This window comes from Aotus nancymaae, unplaced genomic scaffold, assembly GCF_030222135.1.
Source record: "Aotus nancymaae isolate 86718 unplaced genomic scaffold, 86718_ANA_hifiasm-v0.15.2.pri h1tg000008l, whole genome shotgun sequence".
NCBI classification, from domain to species: domain Eukaryota; kingdom Metazoa; phylum Chordata; class Mammalia; order Primates; family Aotidae; genus Aotus; species Aotus nancymaae.
Window position 1 is genome coordinate 20,511,634 of NW_026988419.1, and position 18,330 is coordinate 20,529,963.

Consider the following 18,330-nt stretch of genomic DNA (forward strand, 5'->3'; position numbering starts at 1 on the left):
CACAACATTCTTGAGCATGCTGGCAATATAGATATGGATTAAATATTGTTCAAAATTGGCCGGGCATGGTGGTTCACACCTGTAATCCCAGTACTTTGGGAGGCCGAGGTGGGCGGATCACAAGGTCAAGAGATCAAGACCATCCTGGCCAACATTAAACCTCCACTCCACTAAAAATAGAAAAATTAGTTGGGCGTGGTGGCACTTACCTGTAGTCCCAGTTACTAGGGAGGCTGAGGTAGGAGAATCACTTGAACCCAGGAGGCAGAGGTTGCACTGAGCTGCGATTGTGCCACTGCACTCCAGCCTGGCAACAGAGCGAGATTCCATCTCAAAAGAAAAATAAAAAAATAAAAAAATTGTCCCAGCTCTTTTTAAAAACCATAAGGTAGTACCAATTTGTAAATAGGGTAAAACTTAATGTAGTAAGTACTCTATTAGAGATGGGTCCAGGAAGGTTGTATATCACCTTGTAGATCTCAGAATATTTTATATACTATAAGTTGATTGATCTTCACAAAAACCTTATGAAATAGAACACCATATGTCCAGAAACAAATAGAAGATAAGCACATGTCCTATATTTACTCATTTAATGCTCATAGCAACCATAGGAAGTCAGTACCATTATCATCTCCATTTTATAAAGGACATGTGGTGAAATTAAACCTAAGTTTCTCACTGTCCTCACTCTTAATACCTAAACTGTTCAGCTCAAACTTCATTCAGTAATTGAATTCATCTCTGTTTTGCAAATGTGAGACTCAGTTAAATAATTAGTTCAAGATTATAATGGTAGTACTCTTCTACCACTCTGCCTCTAGTTAATAGAGGCACGCCAAGGAGAGAGAGCCATTTTGATAGTGCACCCTCTTGTAATAAGTACTAACGACAAATCACAGACTGTGTGGTTTCTCTAAGATAACAATGGCAGTGAAAAGAACTTACTTCCTTTTTATGAAAATATTTCCTCTAATCAAGTAGTATCAAATAAGTTGTTTTGCTTAGTAACTTTGATATGACTTCTTAAGAAATTTTCAATATTACAGGATAAAAAAACAGATATTCACTTAAAGCTTGTTTCTGCTTTATGAAAAGACTCTGTCAGCAATCCAGAATGAGGGCTGTGCTAACAAAATTCCAACTTTTCTGTGGGATGATCCAAAAACAGCAAACAGAAGGCATTAAATTTCTTAACAGTAGCAAGTGTGTACATGCATGCTATGCCATTCCTGTGATTAGCTGTTTTTTGGTGTGCATAGATTAGAGTTAGAATACTTTTATTTTCAAACAACATGCTCCATAGGTAATTTTTTTAGATAGAAAAAATTAACAGAGTAACTTAAGAGCATATGAGGTCTGTGCACTACATTTATATAGCTCTAAACTGAATATATGTGTTTAATCTGATTTTAGAACATTTGCCTTGACAGTGTATCCTCATATGCCAAAGACATTTGCTGGATTAAGATCCTGAATTGTTTCCCTTGCTCTGTTCAGAAGCAGGTTTATACAAGTACTCTGGTGTGAAACAGAGAATATGAAGTATATATAATGATCATTAAATTAAAAGGAAGCATAGTTCAGTGTGTTAAGCCATATTTTATCTCAGTCCTAGTAACCTTAGTGACAGACTCAACAGCCAATACCAGGATTATTAAAACAACTTATTTAAAAAGCAAATCTCTAAGCTAAAGAAACGAATGTATGCAGAAATAAAGACTCATTCTGTTTACCTAGAGTTTTCCTGAGCTATCTTCACTTTCATGACATTTCACTAAAATATCACAGAACACAGTATGTATTGACATGGCTTTGATGATGAACCCTACTCTACTTTATGTATCATTTTCATCCATTTAGTAGAATGACAATGAGTGGAAAAGAGATGTAGGTGAGAATATATAACATGTATTTTAAATTTATTTTCTTCTTTTCAAATTACAGCAAACTCAGTAAAGCTAGAAATGCAGAGTGATGAAGAGTGTGACAGAAAACCCCTGAGCCGTGAAGATGAGATCAGGGGCCATGATGAGGGTAGCAGCCTAGAAGAACCCCTAATTGAGAGCAGCGAGGTGGCTGACAACAGGAAAGTCCAGGAGCTTCAAGGCGAGGGAGGAATCCGGCTTCCGAATGGTAAACTGAAATGTGACGTCTGTGGCATGGTTTGCATTGGGCCCAATGTGCTTATGGTACATAAAAGGAGTCACACTGGTAAGCAGCTGAAAGAATAACCTGATGACTGCCTGTGACATCTGATGTTGATATTACCTGACATCTATTCTCTTTCCTTTTTATTCAGGGGTGGCAGTGGTGAAAACTACCTTTTCAGAATTCTGCTAGTATTGGATTGCAGAAAAACAGAGAGTAGCCTGGGTCTTGCCTTCCAGCCTTCAAATCTGAATAGCATATCAGAAAAGAAGTTTGGGATTCAGTTTCCACAGTTCTTATTATAGCAATAATATGATAAGGGTTCAAAAGGTATAGGAGAATTTCATTGTGTAACTTAATCTTTTTGTATTTCTTACATATTTTACCATACCCATGGGCAGGTAATATAGTTTGGTAGATAAGAGTTTATACTACAAAATGGCACTCATGCATTTATATGAGTGAATAATTTTCACTTTTTCCAGTTAGCTCCTTGGAATATAATTTCTAATGAATCTCTGCCTACCACAAATCTCAGTAGCAGGCAGGTGCTTTTGTAGTTCAGGGATGCTACCATCTTTGTATAATTGTTGGTTATAACTCCTGCAAGGATATATGTAGGATTGAATATGACAAATAGTGGCTGGTGTGCAGGTTGAAATATGTAAATTTGGGATAGAGTGAGGAAAAAGCCCTCAGATTAATTCAGACTATATTTTTAGACATTTGAGAGGTGAAAAGTTTTTTGTGAAAACTAACCAAATGAGAAGACTTTATTTACATCTTTTTAAAGTCTTTGCCAATTTTTTTAAAAAGTAACAGAAATGAGATAGTAAATGGTAAGCTAAGAGGATCATTGACTCTTAACAAAAAAAGTTCAAATTCATATGAAAATTGGTTTAATGGTAATGATGGCTTTCACTATAATTTAAAGTAGTAGTATACAGTGAAATATTAATAACATCTCAGAGTTTTAAAATATATACTCTTTTGGAAGAAATATAAATCACAATAAATAAATTTATTTAAAAGTTTTATTTCTAAATAGTTTAATAATTACATGCTTAAAACATTAACAATATAAGGTAGGTCAAAGTCTTTTGTAATCCAAATCTTTCATATTAACATGAAGAAACAGTCAAGTGATTGTCCGTTATCCCTTATTTAGGTAAAGGCATTGCTGAAGCTAGAACCAGGGATTTCTGATGCCCATACTGGTTTTGTTCAAACACACTATTGCTTGGTATGTCAGTATACCAAGAATTTAATATGAGGTATGACCATAAACTAAGGCTGACATGTAAAAAATTACAGTGAGAAGTTATACACTAAAATCAGTGTTATCATAATCAAAATCATCAGCTTTAGAATATATACACTTATTCCTGTCATACAGTGAGTTACATTTTGCTTTTTGTTTTTTTATCTCCTTTTTAAACAGCACCATATTTTAAAAATATTTATATTACTAGCGTTTTTGTTCTTTAATTTTTAAAAATGTCTCAGCTATACTCATGAAGTAATTCTAACTACAGTTCTAAAAGCAAGTTCCACGAAGTTGTAATATTCACTATGTAAGAGTGATTATATTAAGGAAGGTAACACTCATTCAAATGTGTAACTTCTGTCTAGTAAAATATGAACAAAACAAAATCTAATGGTTTTTTCAGTTGAATTGCATGGAATGTTAAATTTTAAGCCTAAAAACTGGACTAAAAACAGTGTTTAGATTTTTAATTAATCTTTTATGTTCTGAATTTAAAAAATTCAAAGGACCAGAGTATAGTTTTTAGAAAATTTCGGTTAATCAATGATTCACTGTAGATACAATAATATACATGAAGATTGTTAGTTTGTAATTACAATAATGATTACATACCTACTCTACTGTCCTTTTGATATTTTACTAATGTGGTAGAGTTGAATTATTTTATTTTTGAAAATAATCTAATTGGCATGAAAAAGTTAATAAATAGTTGTACAGATTTCCACAAATCCTAGGAATATGAGACTCACTCAACTAATAACAGCAAGGAGTGTGTTAATGTACATTTGGCAATACTATCTTTTTGGTTAATCAGTGTTTATTAATTATGCAAATTTTTACCCTTTCTTCAGATCTAGATTTTTCTTAAAATTAATAGCCATTTACGAAGGAGCTGTGATACCTGCCATGCTTTGTCGACTTTGAAATTGTGGATATGATATCTTTAAACTAGACACTTAAACGTATTTCTGATGATCCAGTTTATATATCTGAGTGTGTCCTGATATTTTCAACTCCACTTTGGTACCATTTTGAGAATAGAAAGTCTATTTGCATTTATTTAACTTAAACTCAATTGAGAAAAATATAGTCAGAATCTAGTCATCAGCCAAATGTTTTCTCCTTAAAGCAATGAACTAGTCTGCATTTTAGAACTTCCCGCTCTTACCAATTATTTATATCTGTCTTAAAAACCTTATAATGCCTTTCAGAAACATATTTTTTAGTCCTTTTAGTTCATAGAATACACACACACACACACACACACACACATATATCTATATATATACATATATATAGATTTTTTTTTTGAGATGACGTCTTGCTCTGTTGCCCAGGCTGGAGTGAAGAGGTTCCATCTTGGCTCACTGCAATCTCTGCCTCCCAGATTCAAGCAATTCTCCTGCCTCAGCCTCCCAGGTAGCTGGGATTACAGGTGCCCACCACTGCACCCGGCTAATTTTTGTATTTTTAGTAGAGACAGGGTTTCATCAAGTTGGTCAGACTGGTCTCAAACTCCTGACCTCAGGTAATCCCCCTGCCTCAGCCTCCCAAAGTGCTGGGATTACAGGCATGAGCCACCATGCCCGGCCTCTAATATTGATAATGAAAAATGATGCACAACCACCCAATTCATTACAACATCATGGAGTATCAAACTGAATCCACTTCTTATTCTTTCTCTATCATACTCTACTAAAGTACCAATTCCAGTGTCTTCTTAAATAACATATATACTTCATGTTATTTCTTTGATATTGCTACTTTAGTAAGTAATCAGGTAATATTGTCATCGGATACTCCAGGCACTCTTCATTGGGAATAAACAGAGAAGAGTAAACAAATAGAAATAGTAAATCAATTCATGCATGAACACAAATCAATTGGAACATTATAAATACAGAATTTCCTTAATTTTGTCTCTCCTTAGTCTACTCCCATCTTTGTAACTCAATTTTCTGCACCATATTTTGTACATTGCAGTTTTGTGCAGCCATCCTCTTGCTCAAAGGCACTCAGCAGATGTTTGAGATTCTGCACATTTGTAGGTTGTTATTCCACCCAACATAGGAGCACCCTCTGTCTTTGATGCACCAAAAGCAAATTGATGCATATATATTTACATTTCAATTGAATATTTAAATGCAAATCTAGAAATAGGTGTTTATGAAGGTATATAAAATTTTGAAATATATTTCATAATAAAAATAATATATAATCTCACCCAGTCAATAAATAAAAATGGACCAGTAGATTGGTATATTGGATTTAAAAGAAAAAACAAAACAACAGATTGAAATATGGACATGAAAGATACATGACCATGTCTTAACTGTTTTCCTAAATCTAGTTTTATTAGTCTAGACATTTGTTCCTACTAGGGGCAAGATTAACCATCATGGATAAAGCAAACTACTTAATGTTTTCTGCTTGTATTACGCCATTAATGTAGTTAGTAAATTTGTGAGGTTTTCTTAAAAATTTGCTTTGATTAACATATGAAGAACATGATTAATATTTTTGCAAAGTCTAAACTGACTCAAAAAGGGCCAATTACAGACCATTTAAAGAAGAAATGATTTAAAAGAAATAATTGAGATATGTTGTTTTAAAGTTGTATAGACAGTATGGAATTTTTTGTATATGTACTGTTTGCATAGAGAAAAGATAGTTAACTGAACCTTTTACTTAATTATCAGATAATTTTACACTTATCTCTGTAATGCCTAGGCCAGAAAATACCCCATGACATGAATAAAAGGGTTGCTAATGTTTTACAGAAATAACTTTTTCAAAAATTGAGTCAATTCACTTTTTGTTATTAGACAGATATGGATATTACTCCTATATTTGGATTATTCCTGGAATTTAACTATGTATACTTTAAAAAATCTCATAAATTACCCTCTGTTTTAATCCTTGTTTCTAATATTGTCATTGAGGGTTTCATTATGATTATAACTAACTTTAGTTTGGAACACAGTAAAACAGCTGTACTCTTGAAATGATAATTATCTTTTCATATAATCAAGAGATTAATAGGAATTAGGCAAATAAAATGAGGAAACCCATAAAATTAGTATCCAAATGTGAAAAGCATCTATCAAGACTTTCTTATAATTCAAATCAATATTTCCCAAAGCCTTACCTGGTTGAAATTAAAGTGTATTATTTTCCATGCCCCCTTTTTCTTACCAAAAAATGAACAAAACTAGTTACTTTCATCATGTCTTGTTCTTCTTTACTTCCCACGTCCATGGGAACTTACCAAAGTCTTCCACAAAGTATGACTTCCAGACTCAGCAACAGATCAATATTTTCAGATATACCCAGGTCACCTTTTGTTTCTTCTACCCCATTTGAGGATCATATAAATTCAGAAGTAATTTCTTATTAAAAAGATTTGAAGATATCTTGAGTATTTTGTAAATATAAAAACTAAACTACCTTGTCATTAATCTTATAAAACTCAGGTGAATTTTAAAATTCTTTTTTAAAAAGATTTATCATTATTGTTTCATTTTTAGACTAACTGTATTTTTGAATAATAATGAACTACTCTAAATTAGGGATTTTGAAATATTTCAACTCAAACATTTTAGGAGGTTTAAAGAAAATCTGAGTCAGCATGCTATAGCAGTATTATCTAAAGGCAAACATGATTTCAAGTTGTCACCACACTTAGTAATTTAACTCTTTTGCAAAGTTATTGTGAACTAATTTTTTATTTGCTTGGAAAATGTTACAGAGACAGATTTTAAAAGTAAAATCAAATATTTGGAGTGAAAAGTATAATATATATTTGCTATTTTCCTTTTTTTTTCCCAATAAATTAATTTGTGAAAGAAGTGCCTTCATCTTCTCTTTTATTATGATATAATTTCATGGCAGGGGTAGGGAGTGGAAAACTCTTAATTTTAAAAGTTACAGCCTGTGATTCTATTAGGAAAGAGAATCAAAGAATCAAATTGTATATTATGTGTAAAATAAAAAAGATCTGCCAAAATTCAATTAATTTTAAAACCTTATGTTGGAAGACTTAATGTAAGGAGATATAGAGCTTACCAAATTAATTAAACTAAAGAAGATATCACTTAAGGGAATTTTAACATTATAGATAATTTTTTCAACCCAATATTATCAATATAGGTCCTCTTGTACATGCAGTTCATAAGAGCTCCAGATTTTTTAAGAAAAAACCTTAACCTCCACCATACACACAGATTACACTTTTTTGATATGTACCTCATTAAGTTCCTGAAACACTAAGTACTACAGAATTTGAGATATACCTGATCTTTCGATTTTTAAATTCATCTATGTTTTATAACAAATCTATATGGTAGAATTTGCTGTAACTGCTGCCAGAAAGTGACCACAGTTTATCTTCTTTATACCTCTTAGCTTTCTTTAATGAAAGAATCATTTAGTTTACATTATGTCAAAGGGCCAAAAAAACTTGAGGTTTTTTTATTCACTATTATTATGTGTGTTTCAGTTAAAGATATATGAAACATGACATTTCAGTGTAAGCTTTTTGAAAAACTATTAAAATTACAATCATCATCTAACCTCAGGTATAGAAATGGTCCTGTTCAACCAAAAGAGAATTGTTTTTTAATGTTCTTTTTATTCTAAACTTTGAGCTTTCATATGATACATTTTTTCTATTTACTTATATATGAATTTATATTTTATTTCATGTATCTTTAGAGGTAGGTGAATTTAAAATAATAGTATTCTCTTTATGGTTTGATAATGTTATCAATTTGATCCTACTTGCCAATTTTACTGCTCATTGCCTACATGTTTTTATGTTTGATGACATTGATGAGTCAGTTGATGGCAACAGACCAAACTTATAATTGAGACTTAAAAAACTTTATAGCAATATTAGTAATAGAAAAACAGGGAGAAAAGATTCCTTTCAAACAATAATTTTAACAAAACCATACAGAAAATGTCTGGATGAATGATGTTATTTGGAAGTTTTGCCAAAGGTTTTACTATTAGTGACCAGGAGAATCAAGAAACCTGGCCTGTATTTGAAGATCTTGTACTAATGAGCTTTATAAGCTGGTTCATTTGCTGTACCTTTTAGTTCCCCCTTTCCTTATGAGCTAAATGAGGGAGTTAGACCGAAAGTCTCTTTCAGCTAAAATTTTCTGCCAGTTTTAAAGAGATAGCATGGTAAAATAAAGAGAACAAGATTTTGTAGTCAAACCGACCAGGTTCATTTCTCACCTTGGCTACTTTCTATCTCTGTGTAATAAAATACTTTGATCTATGAGCTTTAATTTCTTCATTTTTTCGTTAAAATTAATACTACCTAATTATTGTCACTGTAAGAAAGGATTGAAATATTCTATGGAAAGCATACAATTGTGAGTAGGGCAGTAAAGTGACAGCACCTCGTTGTTCAACCAATGGTAAATGCTATTATTGTTATTCTTTTGAGTTAATGATAGGACTTTTGTCACATTTCTACATAGAGGGGAAAAGGTCACTCGATGTAAAGCTTGAGACTTTGTAACTGTATTAGCAAGGCACATTCTAGGAAGATAAATGTTTAAAAGACTTATGAGGGAGATGAACATTTTTTTAGCATAAAGAACTGGCTTTGGTTAACAGTGGATGGCAAATTAGCCGCTTGCACATACCCTGGTTGATCCTTCCCATTTCTTCTCCTTTCTGCAGGTGAACGCCCCTTCCACTGTAACCAGTGTGGAGCTTCTTTTACTCAGAAGGGCAACCTTCTGAGACACATAAAGTTACACTCTGGAGAGAAGCCGTTCAAATGTCCTTTCTGTAGCTATGCCTGTAGAAGAAGGGACGCCCTCACAGGACACCTCAGGACCCATTCAGGTAAGTGTCACCAACTCCTTCAGAAGAAAAGTAAAATAGGAAAATTTAGAAGAGTGCTATTAAATGATAGTAACATAGCTTTGGTATGTAGTCAGTAATGACCAAGACAATATTGTTATTGGTGTACATTAAATAATTGATAAATCTTGCATGATGCATGTATCTTTCATTTTTAGACTTACAGGCTTGGCAAAAAGAAGCATTGTCAACTGCAGAGTATCTTACTTTAATATATTAGAATAAAATGGCAGCTGTTGTATATTTTCTATTATTTTAAAATTTTATGATTAAGAATGCAATAAATATGGTTAATCCAGGATAAGTGAAAATCCAGTATAATGTCACAGTTATGTTTCAAGTTACTATAGAGGAAATGAAAACTGATTTTTTTTTTACTGATGTAGTGCTCAGGCTGGGATCTCTGTGGAAAATAAAATTGTTTCTTTTAAACTTGAAAATATACTCAGAAAATTGGCTGTTGGAGTATTTTATATTCCAATTTTAACTCTTCTTGTATCTTTAGCTCTCAAGCTATAGTCATTGGGTACTCTGAAACTTTCCTGTGTTTCATAAATAACCAAAAATCTAGAATATCACAGGTTTTCAGGAATAAAAGAAAAAAATCTTTAAAAAATTTGATGTTTTTAAGGAATGCCAGAATATAACACATAAAAGAGAAAGAATGATCAGAAATCTGAATGAATCTCATTGACTTTTAGCATAAATTTTCATAACCAAGAAGTTAACGATAGAAAATTAATATAGAATACTCTCAAACCAGTTTTATTTGTTCCTTCTGTTTGTAATGACATACTAAATTTTAATTGTAATATGAAGATATGATGGAAGTGATATTTTAATCTACATTGACAAATTGTATTGGAGAGTACTGAGGTGGTGAGATAATGCTTATTGTATTATCTCTCTTTACATTTATCCTTTTTATCCTAAGGCTGTACTGAGTTTTTAAACATGAATGTGAATTGTGTAAAACTACTTTAAATATTCTTAAATTTGGGGCAGTTACAAAAATTAAACAATTGCAAACACAAAACCAAAATATTTTAAGCATATAATTTTCTTTCCTCCCTGAGTTAAAGGAATTCACTTATTTCTAACTACAGTATTCTATGTTTTATGTTTAAATTATGCTATCAAAATTATATCCTAAAGCAGTAATTCATTATGAAAAGTATTCTTTATTGAAAAATAATTTTAGGACATGACAGGCATTTCCTTTAGCTCGTCATATACTCTAGCCAGAGTAAATTATTACTGAGTTGTCTAAAGATAATATAACAAATAGGTTTCATGAACATATATTTTTGCCTCAACTTTGTGTAATAAATAACTTTAAACATCCGTCTTATTTTTGTTGAAATTGTGTTGTTTTTAATATTATGGTTTTGTGTGTGCATATTATGTTGTCTTCATAAATAAAGACACGATCTTTATAACTGCCATTGTGCTGATTTTGCAGTTTAGTATACCAAGTTATGATTTTTGCAGATCTAAAAATAGATATATTTAAATTGGGTAATTCAAGAGAGTTTAATAGAGTCACTATTGGAGAGGGGCCTCCAGCTACTACATCACCAAGAGCTGATACCAATTCAATCATGCTTCCAATTGGAATCTAAAATATTTGCCATCCCAATGTTCTTCATAATAGATAGAACATAAAACAGAGTTGCTATACAGTTTTTGCTTCTCTAATTGGCCAGAAAGCTCAAAATTGATCATTATAGTTTTTTTCTTCCACTCAATTCCATCTTCCCTTACTCTCTTTAGCACATCAGCTAAATAAGGTTCTTTATCTGATAGGTGACTCAAATTTTATAGATTCTGAGTCTTCGATGGTCCTGTCTTTCTTACATTACTACAGTTTTTCAATAAACAAAATTATTATATAAATATTTCTAAAGAGATGCCCCAGTCAATCCCCTGAGTTCCAAGCATAGTTCTTCTTGTTCTTTCTGTATAGCAACAGCTCCAAATCATTCTGGTAGTCTGGAAAAATCATAAGCTAGTCCCTGTTTGTTTAGCAGCTTGACATGCCCAAAATAGATAGTGAGTGTCCTCAGCTTCCAATACAACAGGACCAGAGCTCTGAAGCCTGGAGAAAATGTTCTTCTTTTGGGAACTGAAATCTCTAAAACCACCAATCTGAAGGTTTCAGGACACAGAGTAAAAAGCCTTAATATGGGTTATTTGATGTTATTAGAGTGGCCACCTCTACCTTAACCTCTTTGTTCTCAGACTCATGCCTTCTGGTTATGGAGGAGATGACATTGGTCATATATCATGTCCTGTAGAACACACCCAAACTCCTCCCAGATGGCAACCATGCATGAACCACTCCTTTGGTAGGCCATTTCATCCCTCCATTTAGCCAGCTGATTCTGGATGGTGATACATGGGGTATGACCCATGCATTCTATAGATCTGAGCTAATGGTATTTGTCTTGCCATTAAAAGGAGTTTCCTGGTTGAAGGCAATGTTATAAGGAATACCATGGTAATTGGTAGGAGTTCTATTAAATCCATACTTGAGGGAACTTGTAAAAATATTGAAGAGATAGGGAAGGCACATCCCATTAGGATAAATTTCTTCCTCCTCCATGTTGGAAAGAGTCAAACGTAACCTGACACTACCTGCTTGGTTGATCTCCCTCAGGAATGGTGCCATATCAGGGTCTTAGCACTGGAAAATTCTGCGCTTAGCAGTGGTGGTAGTTAAATCAGTCACAGAGAGGAGGAAGTCCATATAATTGAATCTGTTCACAGTTTCCGTATCCCTGCTCCCATTATCACTTTGTACATTGGCCCACTGAGCAAGTACCAGGTAAGCCTGGTAAAGTATCTGACATTCATGAGATTACCTTGTTCAGATTACTAAGAACCTTCTCTATAGTGAATGCCCTCTAGAGAGAATTTACATAGAATATGATATCATCACATTTTGTACCAATTCTGAAAGATACATCCTCATAACTCTCTCCTAGACCTTCTATCACCACTTGTCCAATTTTGTTCTTTGAAGTCCTTGACCATATGGCCATGCCATATATCATTACCTTAACTGTCTCTTCTTCTGTGAAAAGTGTACAGTTAAATGTACTAGCTGAAGGAAATTCTGGCTGCTGGAGGGATAGCCACTGTATTTCAGGGCCAGCTCCCTTAAGTGGACCTGTAAACACAGTAGTCACAGCTGCTATTGAATTCCAGGCAATCTGTTTACAAACCAGATCCATACTGTTTCATCCTCATCAGCTGTTCACTGAGAATACCCCATGAGGTCATGTATATGGGTTGAAGGAAACACATTGAGAAACATTAATGGCGGGTATTAGGGACCTCTGAGCTAGTTCCTCATACAGTATACTTGGGCTTCCTCAACCAGCATAAGAAGGCTTCGGGGAAGAAAAATTTACCAAAGAAATGCTGTTATACACATTTTTGATATGTTGAGTTAGATAACACCTAGTTTTTGATGCACAGTTTGGGCCACATTGTCATTGGGTGTCCTATGGCCTGGTACACAGTCATAACCAAAGTTCATTAGCAAGTAAGGAGTGGCTTTTCAAATGGAGAGTAGTTCTTGTTAGAAGATTGCATGTCTTCACTATAAAACCATGAAGGATCTCCACACTGAGGCTTCCATTGGCCGAGATGTCATACAGCATCTCCATTTACCACAGCCATTTCCCAAAATCATTGCATCTGCTAAATTTTAGAGTCAAAGGTAGAGGGAGCTTTCATCATGGCAGCAGTATGATGTAGATCCTTTTCTTACCCCAGGCTACTCTCAAAATGGACAGCCCTTTGATTACCTAATACATGTACCACAGAAGTTTAACCAAATGTGGTCTATGTTGCTTCTAAAATCTAGAGAGGCCACCACATTTTGTGCTTCATTTTTCAGGAAGGAAGGTGCAGGGTACAGCAATTTCTCACTTAATATGTAGCATCTGTTTCAGCAATGCCCAGATCACTGGCCCATAAAATTTTACCAATGCTGAAGGTCTCTGAACACTCTTGGAGTTTATCTCCTATCCTCTACCATATATCTCTTACTGAGGCATCTCAGGTATTTGCTATATCCTGCTCCCAAGTTCAATCAGTGTTATATTATGAATATAATATTCCAGCTTGATGTTTTATGGGATATCAAAATGAACAAGATTTCTCCAGACTATGTTATGACAGAGAGAGTAGAGTTGACCTAGTCTTACGTTAAGATAGTGAAAGTATGTTTTTCCTGTAGTGTGAAGGGAAAAAACTGTTTCTGATTATCTTTGTTATACAAATTATCTTAAACAGAAATCAAGTCCATTGCTTTATGCCTAATGTCGGGGGCTATGCTAATATGCTCCAATAAAGATCATACAGTTAAAACTGAATCTACAGTTAGGATTATGATATGATTAAGTCTGCATCAGTGTCATCTATTCTCACCTAGTAAACAATTTAAATGGGTATATAGTATGAATTATCACCACTAACATCTTTCAATTTTCTGATGGTTTCATTAACATCTGTTATTCACCCATATAATTATTATTTCTTTTAGTTTGCTGTCTTGGGAGAGATGATAGTTGAAGGGCTCTGCTGTCCAATATGGTAGCCACTAACCTCATGTGGTTTTTAAACACCTAAATATGTCTAGTGGTACATGTTGAAATAATATTTTTTATTGTTCTTATTTTTTTACTACAGTTTTGTGTATATTAATTATACCTCAATGAAGTTGTTGGGGGGAGGGAGAAGATACTACCATCCCATGTTTCTCTATTTCTCATCATTGCCACATTACCAAAAACTAGTAGTCTTAGTATTGCCCATTTTATTTAACATTGCAATTCCATAACCCTTCAAATCAGATTCTGGAGTTGGTCTACAGCCTTATTTGCCCTGAGGTTTAAGTGGATAAGGAACCCTTTTAAAACTGACATAAACTTTGTGGTATTTTGCCTGTATTCTGACTTGAGTATTCAAGGCGTTCAGTTTGTCTTTCACCTCTGTATGCTTCTTAGGGCCATCAGCTATGTCGTGCTATAATCTTTACACACTGCCATTGCTGCTTTAGCAAGTAATGCCACAGCTCCCTGCATCACACATCCTTCCATGCTACCACCAGTGACAATTCAAATAATCATCTTTCCAGTACATGCCTTGCATCACTACTGTCCCATTAACACCCCGGTAAGGAGACCATCCTGCTCTCCCTGAATTCCATTTTGACTGGAGCTTTGGGCCGTTCCTGTTACCAGTAACTCTTATCAGTCAGGATCCTGACAAGAAAGCAGCAAGACACTCAAATGGGGAAAATTTGGGGATATCCATGAAAAGACAAATATTCACAAAAGAATGGTTAGGAATAAGGGTAATCTACAAAAGTTGGTTGGGTCTACAATAGTAGGAAGCCATTACTGGCTCTAGCCTGAAGAGGAAAGGGGATCTAGAGGTCACTGGAATTAAGAGAAATAGGAAAGGATCTTGAGCACTGACCTTCAGTAGAAGAATGTAGCCTTTGCTAACCTGTGACTTGGGGAATAAACACCCTGACCTCACTCTTTCCACCCTCCAGCCTCTTACTGGTCTCTAACGTTGACTAAACTTAACCAGAATCCAGAGGACAAGGGACCCTATTGATTAAAGCCAGTAAAAATTAGCTTTTGCAGGAGCAGAGCAAAGAAGTGTGGAAAATGGCTATGGCAGCCGAACAGAGATTGTACCACAGATTAACTAAAATTTAAGAACTAGTGCTTAAAATTACTAGTATAGAGCAGAGGTCCCCTACTTCCTGGCCACAGACCAGTACCAGTGAGTGGGTGGCCTCTTACAAATTGAGCTGCACAGCAGGAGGTGAGCAGCGGGTGAGGTGAGCAACCATTACTGCCTGAGCTCCGCCTCCTGTCAGATCAGTGGCAGCATTAGATTCTCAGGGGCACACACCCTATTGTGAACTGCGCATGTGAGGGATCTATGTTGCGTGCTCCTTATGAGAATCTAAAGTCTGTTGATCTGAGGTGGAATAGTTTCATCCTGAAACCATTCCCCCACCAGCCCTCATTTGTGGAAAAATTGTCTTCCATGAAACCGGTCCCTGGTGCCTAAAAGGTTGGGAACTGCTGGTATAGAGTATTGAGGGAAATATAATGATTTTAAATTTAATCTCTGTTTTTATGAATATTATGATTGGTAGAAAGTATTTGCTTCCTCTGAGTAATAACTGTCCATTGTTTTATTGTATTGTTATTTATTATGTTGTATATTAATACCACATTTTTACTTTCTATATTGTAGACTTAAAAATTTCTCATCTTGATTTTTATTTATAGGTTGGTAACAACAAGCCCAGCATTGGTGTACATGAATATGTTTCTGTGATAGTTTTACAGTTTAAGAAATGAAAAATACTTTGGAAAATATCTGGAATACATGTATTCAATAAATACTAGGGTGTGTGTGTGTGTGTGTGTGTGTGTGTGTGTGTGTGTGGGCTTGTGTGCTTCTTTTACCTTGCATCATCCCCGTACAATGTGATAATTTTCTGCTTAGGAACTCTACTTGTCCTCTAAAGGATGCCAAGTAGTGTCTTGGTTTTTATTGGATAGGCCTGGTAGTGAGGTTATTTATAAATAGTATCTGGAATTTCTTGAGCTTTCCCTAGACAGTAGACGCTATACTAAGTATTTTCTGTGGTTTGTTTAATAAAAAAACCTTTTTATCTAACATAAGCAAAAAGAGATTGGTAGATTAATTGCAATAAGTCTAGTAACATGGAAAATGCATTTTTTAAGAGTTTTTACTTTAAAATATAAATATAATATATACATTTTATCATTTATCTTTTTATTTAAGGCGAAGTTCTTTTCTTTCAGTGAGAAATTTGGTTGTTGAGTAACATGTAATTTTCCTGGCCTATACCATACACATAACACATCATCTTTAGTTACATTTTCAGTTTCTTTAAGAACTTAAAGATTCTGTGAAGCAATGAGACTTCTATTCATTTTTTAAGATTTTTTTCACTAATTTTTATGATTATTTTTGCCCACATTCATTTCTTTAGCAATATTTTTATCAGCTCATCTTTACTGAATCTTTTCAAAGTGGTAAAATTTGTTTTCTAAAAACAGTGTTCTTTTTCTAATTATTTCATTGGAAATAATTATAGCAGGTAAACTGGTATAAGTAGGTTTTGCTACAGTCATACCTGACTCTTAGTGACTATACATGCAGTTCAACTGTTAATAGTGTACTTGGGCATACCAAAGAAGAGCATACGAGCTCCAAGAATTCAGTGTTTTTGGTGATCCATTAGTATGTTTTACAAAGAGAATGGAGAGGCAGGTCCATTATGAGAGCCTCTCACTTTGGTTATTCCTGTTGTACAGGTGAGGAGACTGAGACAGAAAAGAAGTCACACATGCAGACCCTGGATTTAAACCAAGGCAGCAACTCCACAATTTGAGCTCATTACCACTGTGCTATAGGATAAATATCACAGCCCATACACTTATTCTATAAAGCTTTAACTCTACTGCAGTAACTCCTAATGATTGAAAAAAGAAAAAAAAAGAGTACCCTCCAGAAGTCAAGAGATCAAGACATGTGGGTTTTAGCCTTGCTGCAAATTAGCCATGGTACTTTGTCAAGTCACTTAATTTGCTACTTAAATCTCCTGGTGCTGCTATTATATGAGGCAAACTACAATGTGTTATCTTTTCTCCCTGGACTTTGCTAACCAGTCACTTCTATCACACCTTAAAAAGTAGTCTCCACTCCCTCCAAATTACTTCTTCATTTTTTTTTTTTTTAGTATTTTTCCCTAGTTTAATTTAAAATAAGTTTGCATGAAACAAATTAATGTCTTAAGATTTATATTGAGTCTTCATGGTGCCAATATTTCTTCTCTACTACTGTTTGCTATCCTACATCTGATAGCCTTGATGTGTCTAAGAAAGAAAAAAAATAACTTTTTTCATGTGAAATTTAAATGACATTTTAAGAAGGGGAAGGAGAAGAGGGAAAGGGGAGACAAATAATTGAAATGGTTTATGAACAAAGATCAACTAAAGATTACAGTCAAGTTATGGCTGGGCGCAGTGGCTCACGCCTGTAATCCCAGCACTTGGGGAGGCCTAGGAGGGCGGATCATGAGGTCAGGAGATCAAGACCATCCTGGCCAACACGGTGAAATCTGTCTCTACTAAAAATACAAAAAATTAGCTGGGAGTCCTAGCTACTCAGGAGGCTGAGGCAGGAGAATCCCTTGAACTTGGGAGGCGGTGTTTGCAGTGAGCCGAGATCACACCACTACACTCCAGCTTGGGTGACAGAGCAAGACTCTGTCCTAAAAAAAAATTACAGTCAAGTTGTTGGCCCACTGAGAAAGTGAACTGCACTTTTAAAAACATGTCCTAGAGATACATTACATAAAGTGATAGAAAAATAAAAGGTACTAGTCTATACTTGAAACTCTTGCTATTTAGTAATCTTGAGATTTACCACACAAATCATCTACTTTGCTTTATGTAAACTTATAACATAGTATTTAAGTTACCTTTTAAACGATGAATGAATGCTCCTGCTACAAAAATGATTTTTTTTGTCTTAGATTTTTCAGTTTAACAAGTGATAATTTGATTACTATACTTTGTACATTATATATTACTTATTTTAATTGTCTTTATTATACCTAATACTCTGAGAGAAATAGTGTTTAAATTAAGGCCTGGACTCATATTAGTCAAAATAATATTTAGCATACTTGTTATTTTAAAAAATCTAGGGGGAACTAGAATTACATATTTTTTCTAATTAGCATTTTAGTTATATTTCATATATACTCTTATGTTGTACCCAAATTAAAGGTTTAAAACACAGGGGAAGAGTGTATAATTTTTAATATAAAGAAACATATATATGTATTATACATTTCTTTTTATAAATTGTAAAGATGAAAATAATGAGTAAGAATGTGTCTTTATAGAGGGGAACAACACATCCTGGGGCTATTGGAGGGTGGGAGGAGGGAG

General features: G+C 34.1%; 1 protein-coding gene across 15 annotated transcripts in view; it reads left to right on the forward strand.

Moving 5' to 3' along the window:
• IKZF2 (IKAROS family zinc finger 2) overlaps window positions 1–18,330 on the forward strand; it is a 159,725-nt gene that overhangs the window by 99,599 nt on the left and 41,796 nt on the right. For 11 of the 15 annotated variants that reach the window (XM_021667003.2, XM_012446289.3, XM_021667007.2 and 8 more), the window contains 2 exons: window positions 1,948–2,214; window positions 9,116–9,283. In XM_021667003.2, coding sequence (XP_021522678.1) covers window positions 1,948–2,214; window positions 9,116–9,283 — 435 coding nt within the window. The remainder of the gene's footprint in view (window positions 1–1,947; window positions 2,215–9,115; window positions 9,284–18,330) is intronic. The other 4 variants (XM_012446296.3, XM_064373037.1, XM_064373036.1 and 1 more) reach the window with 1 other exon arrangement.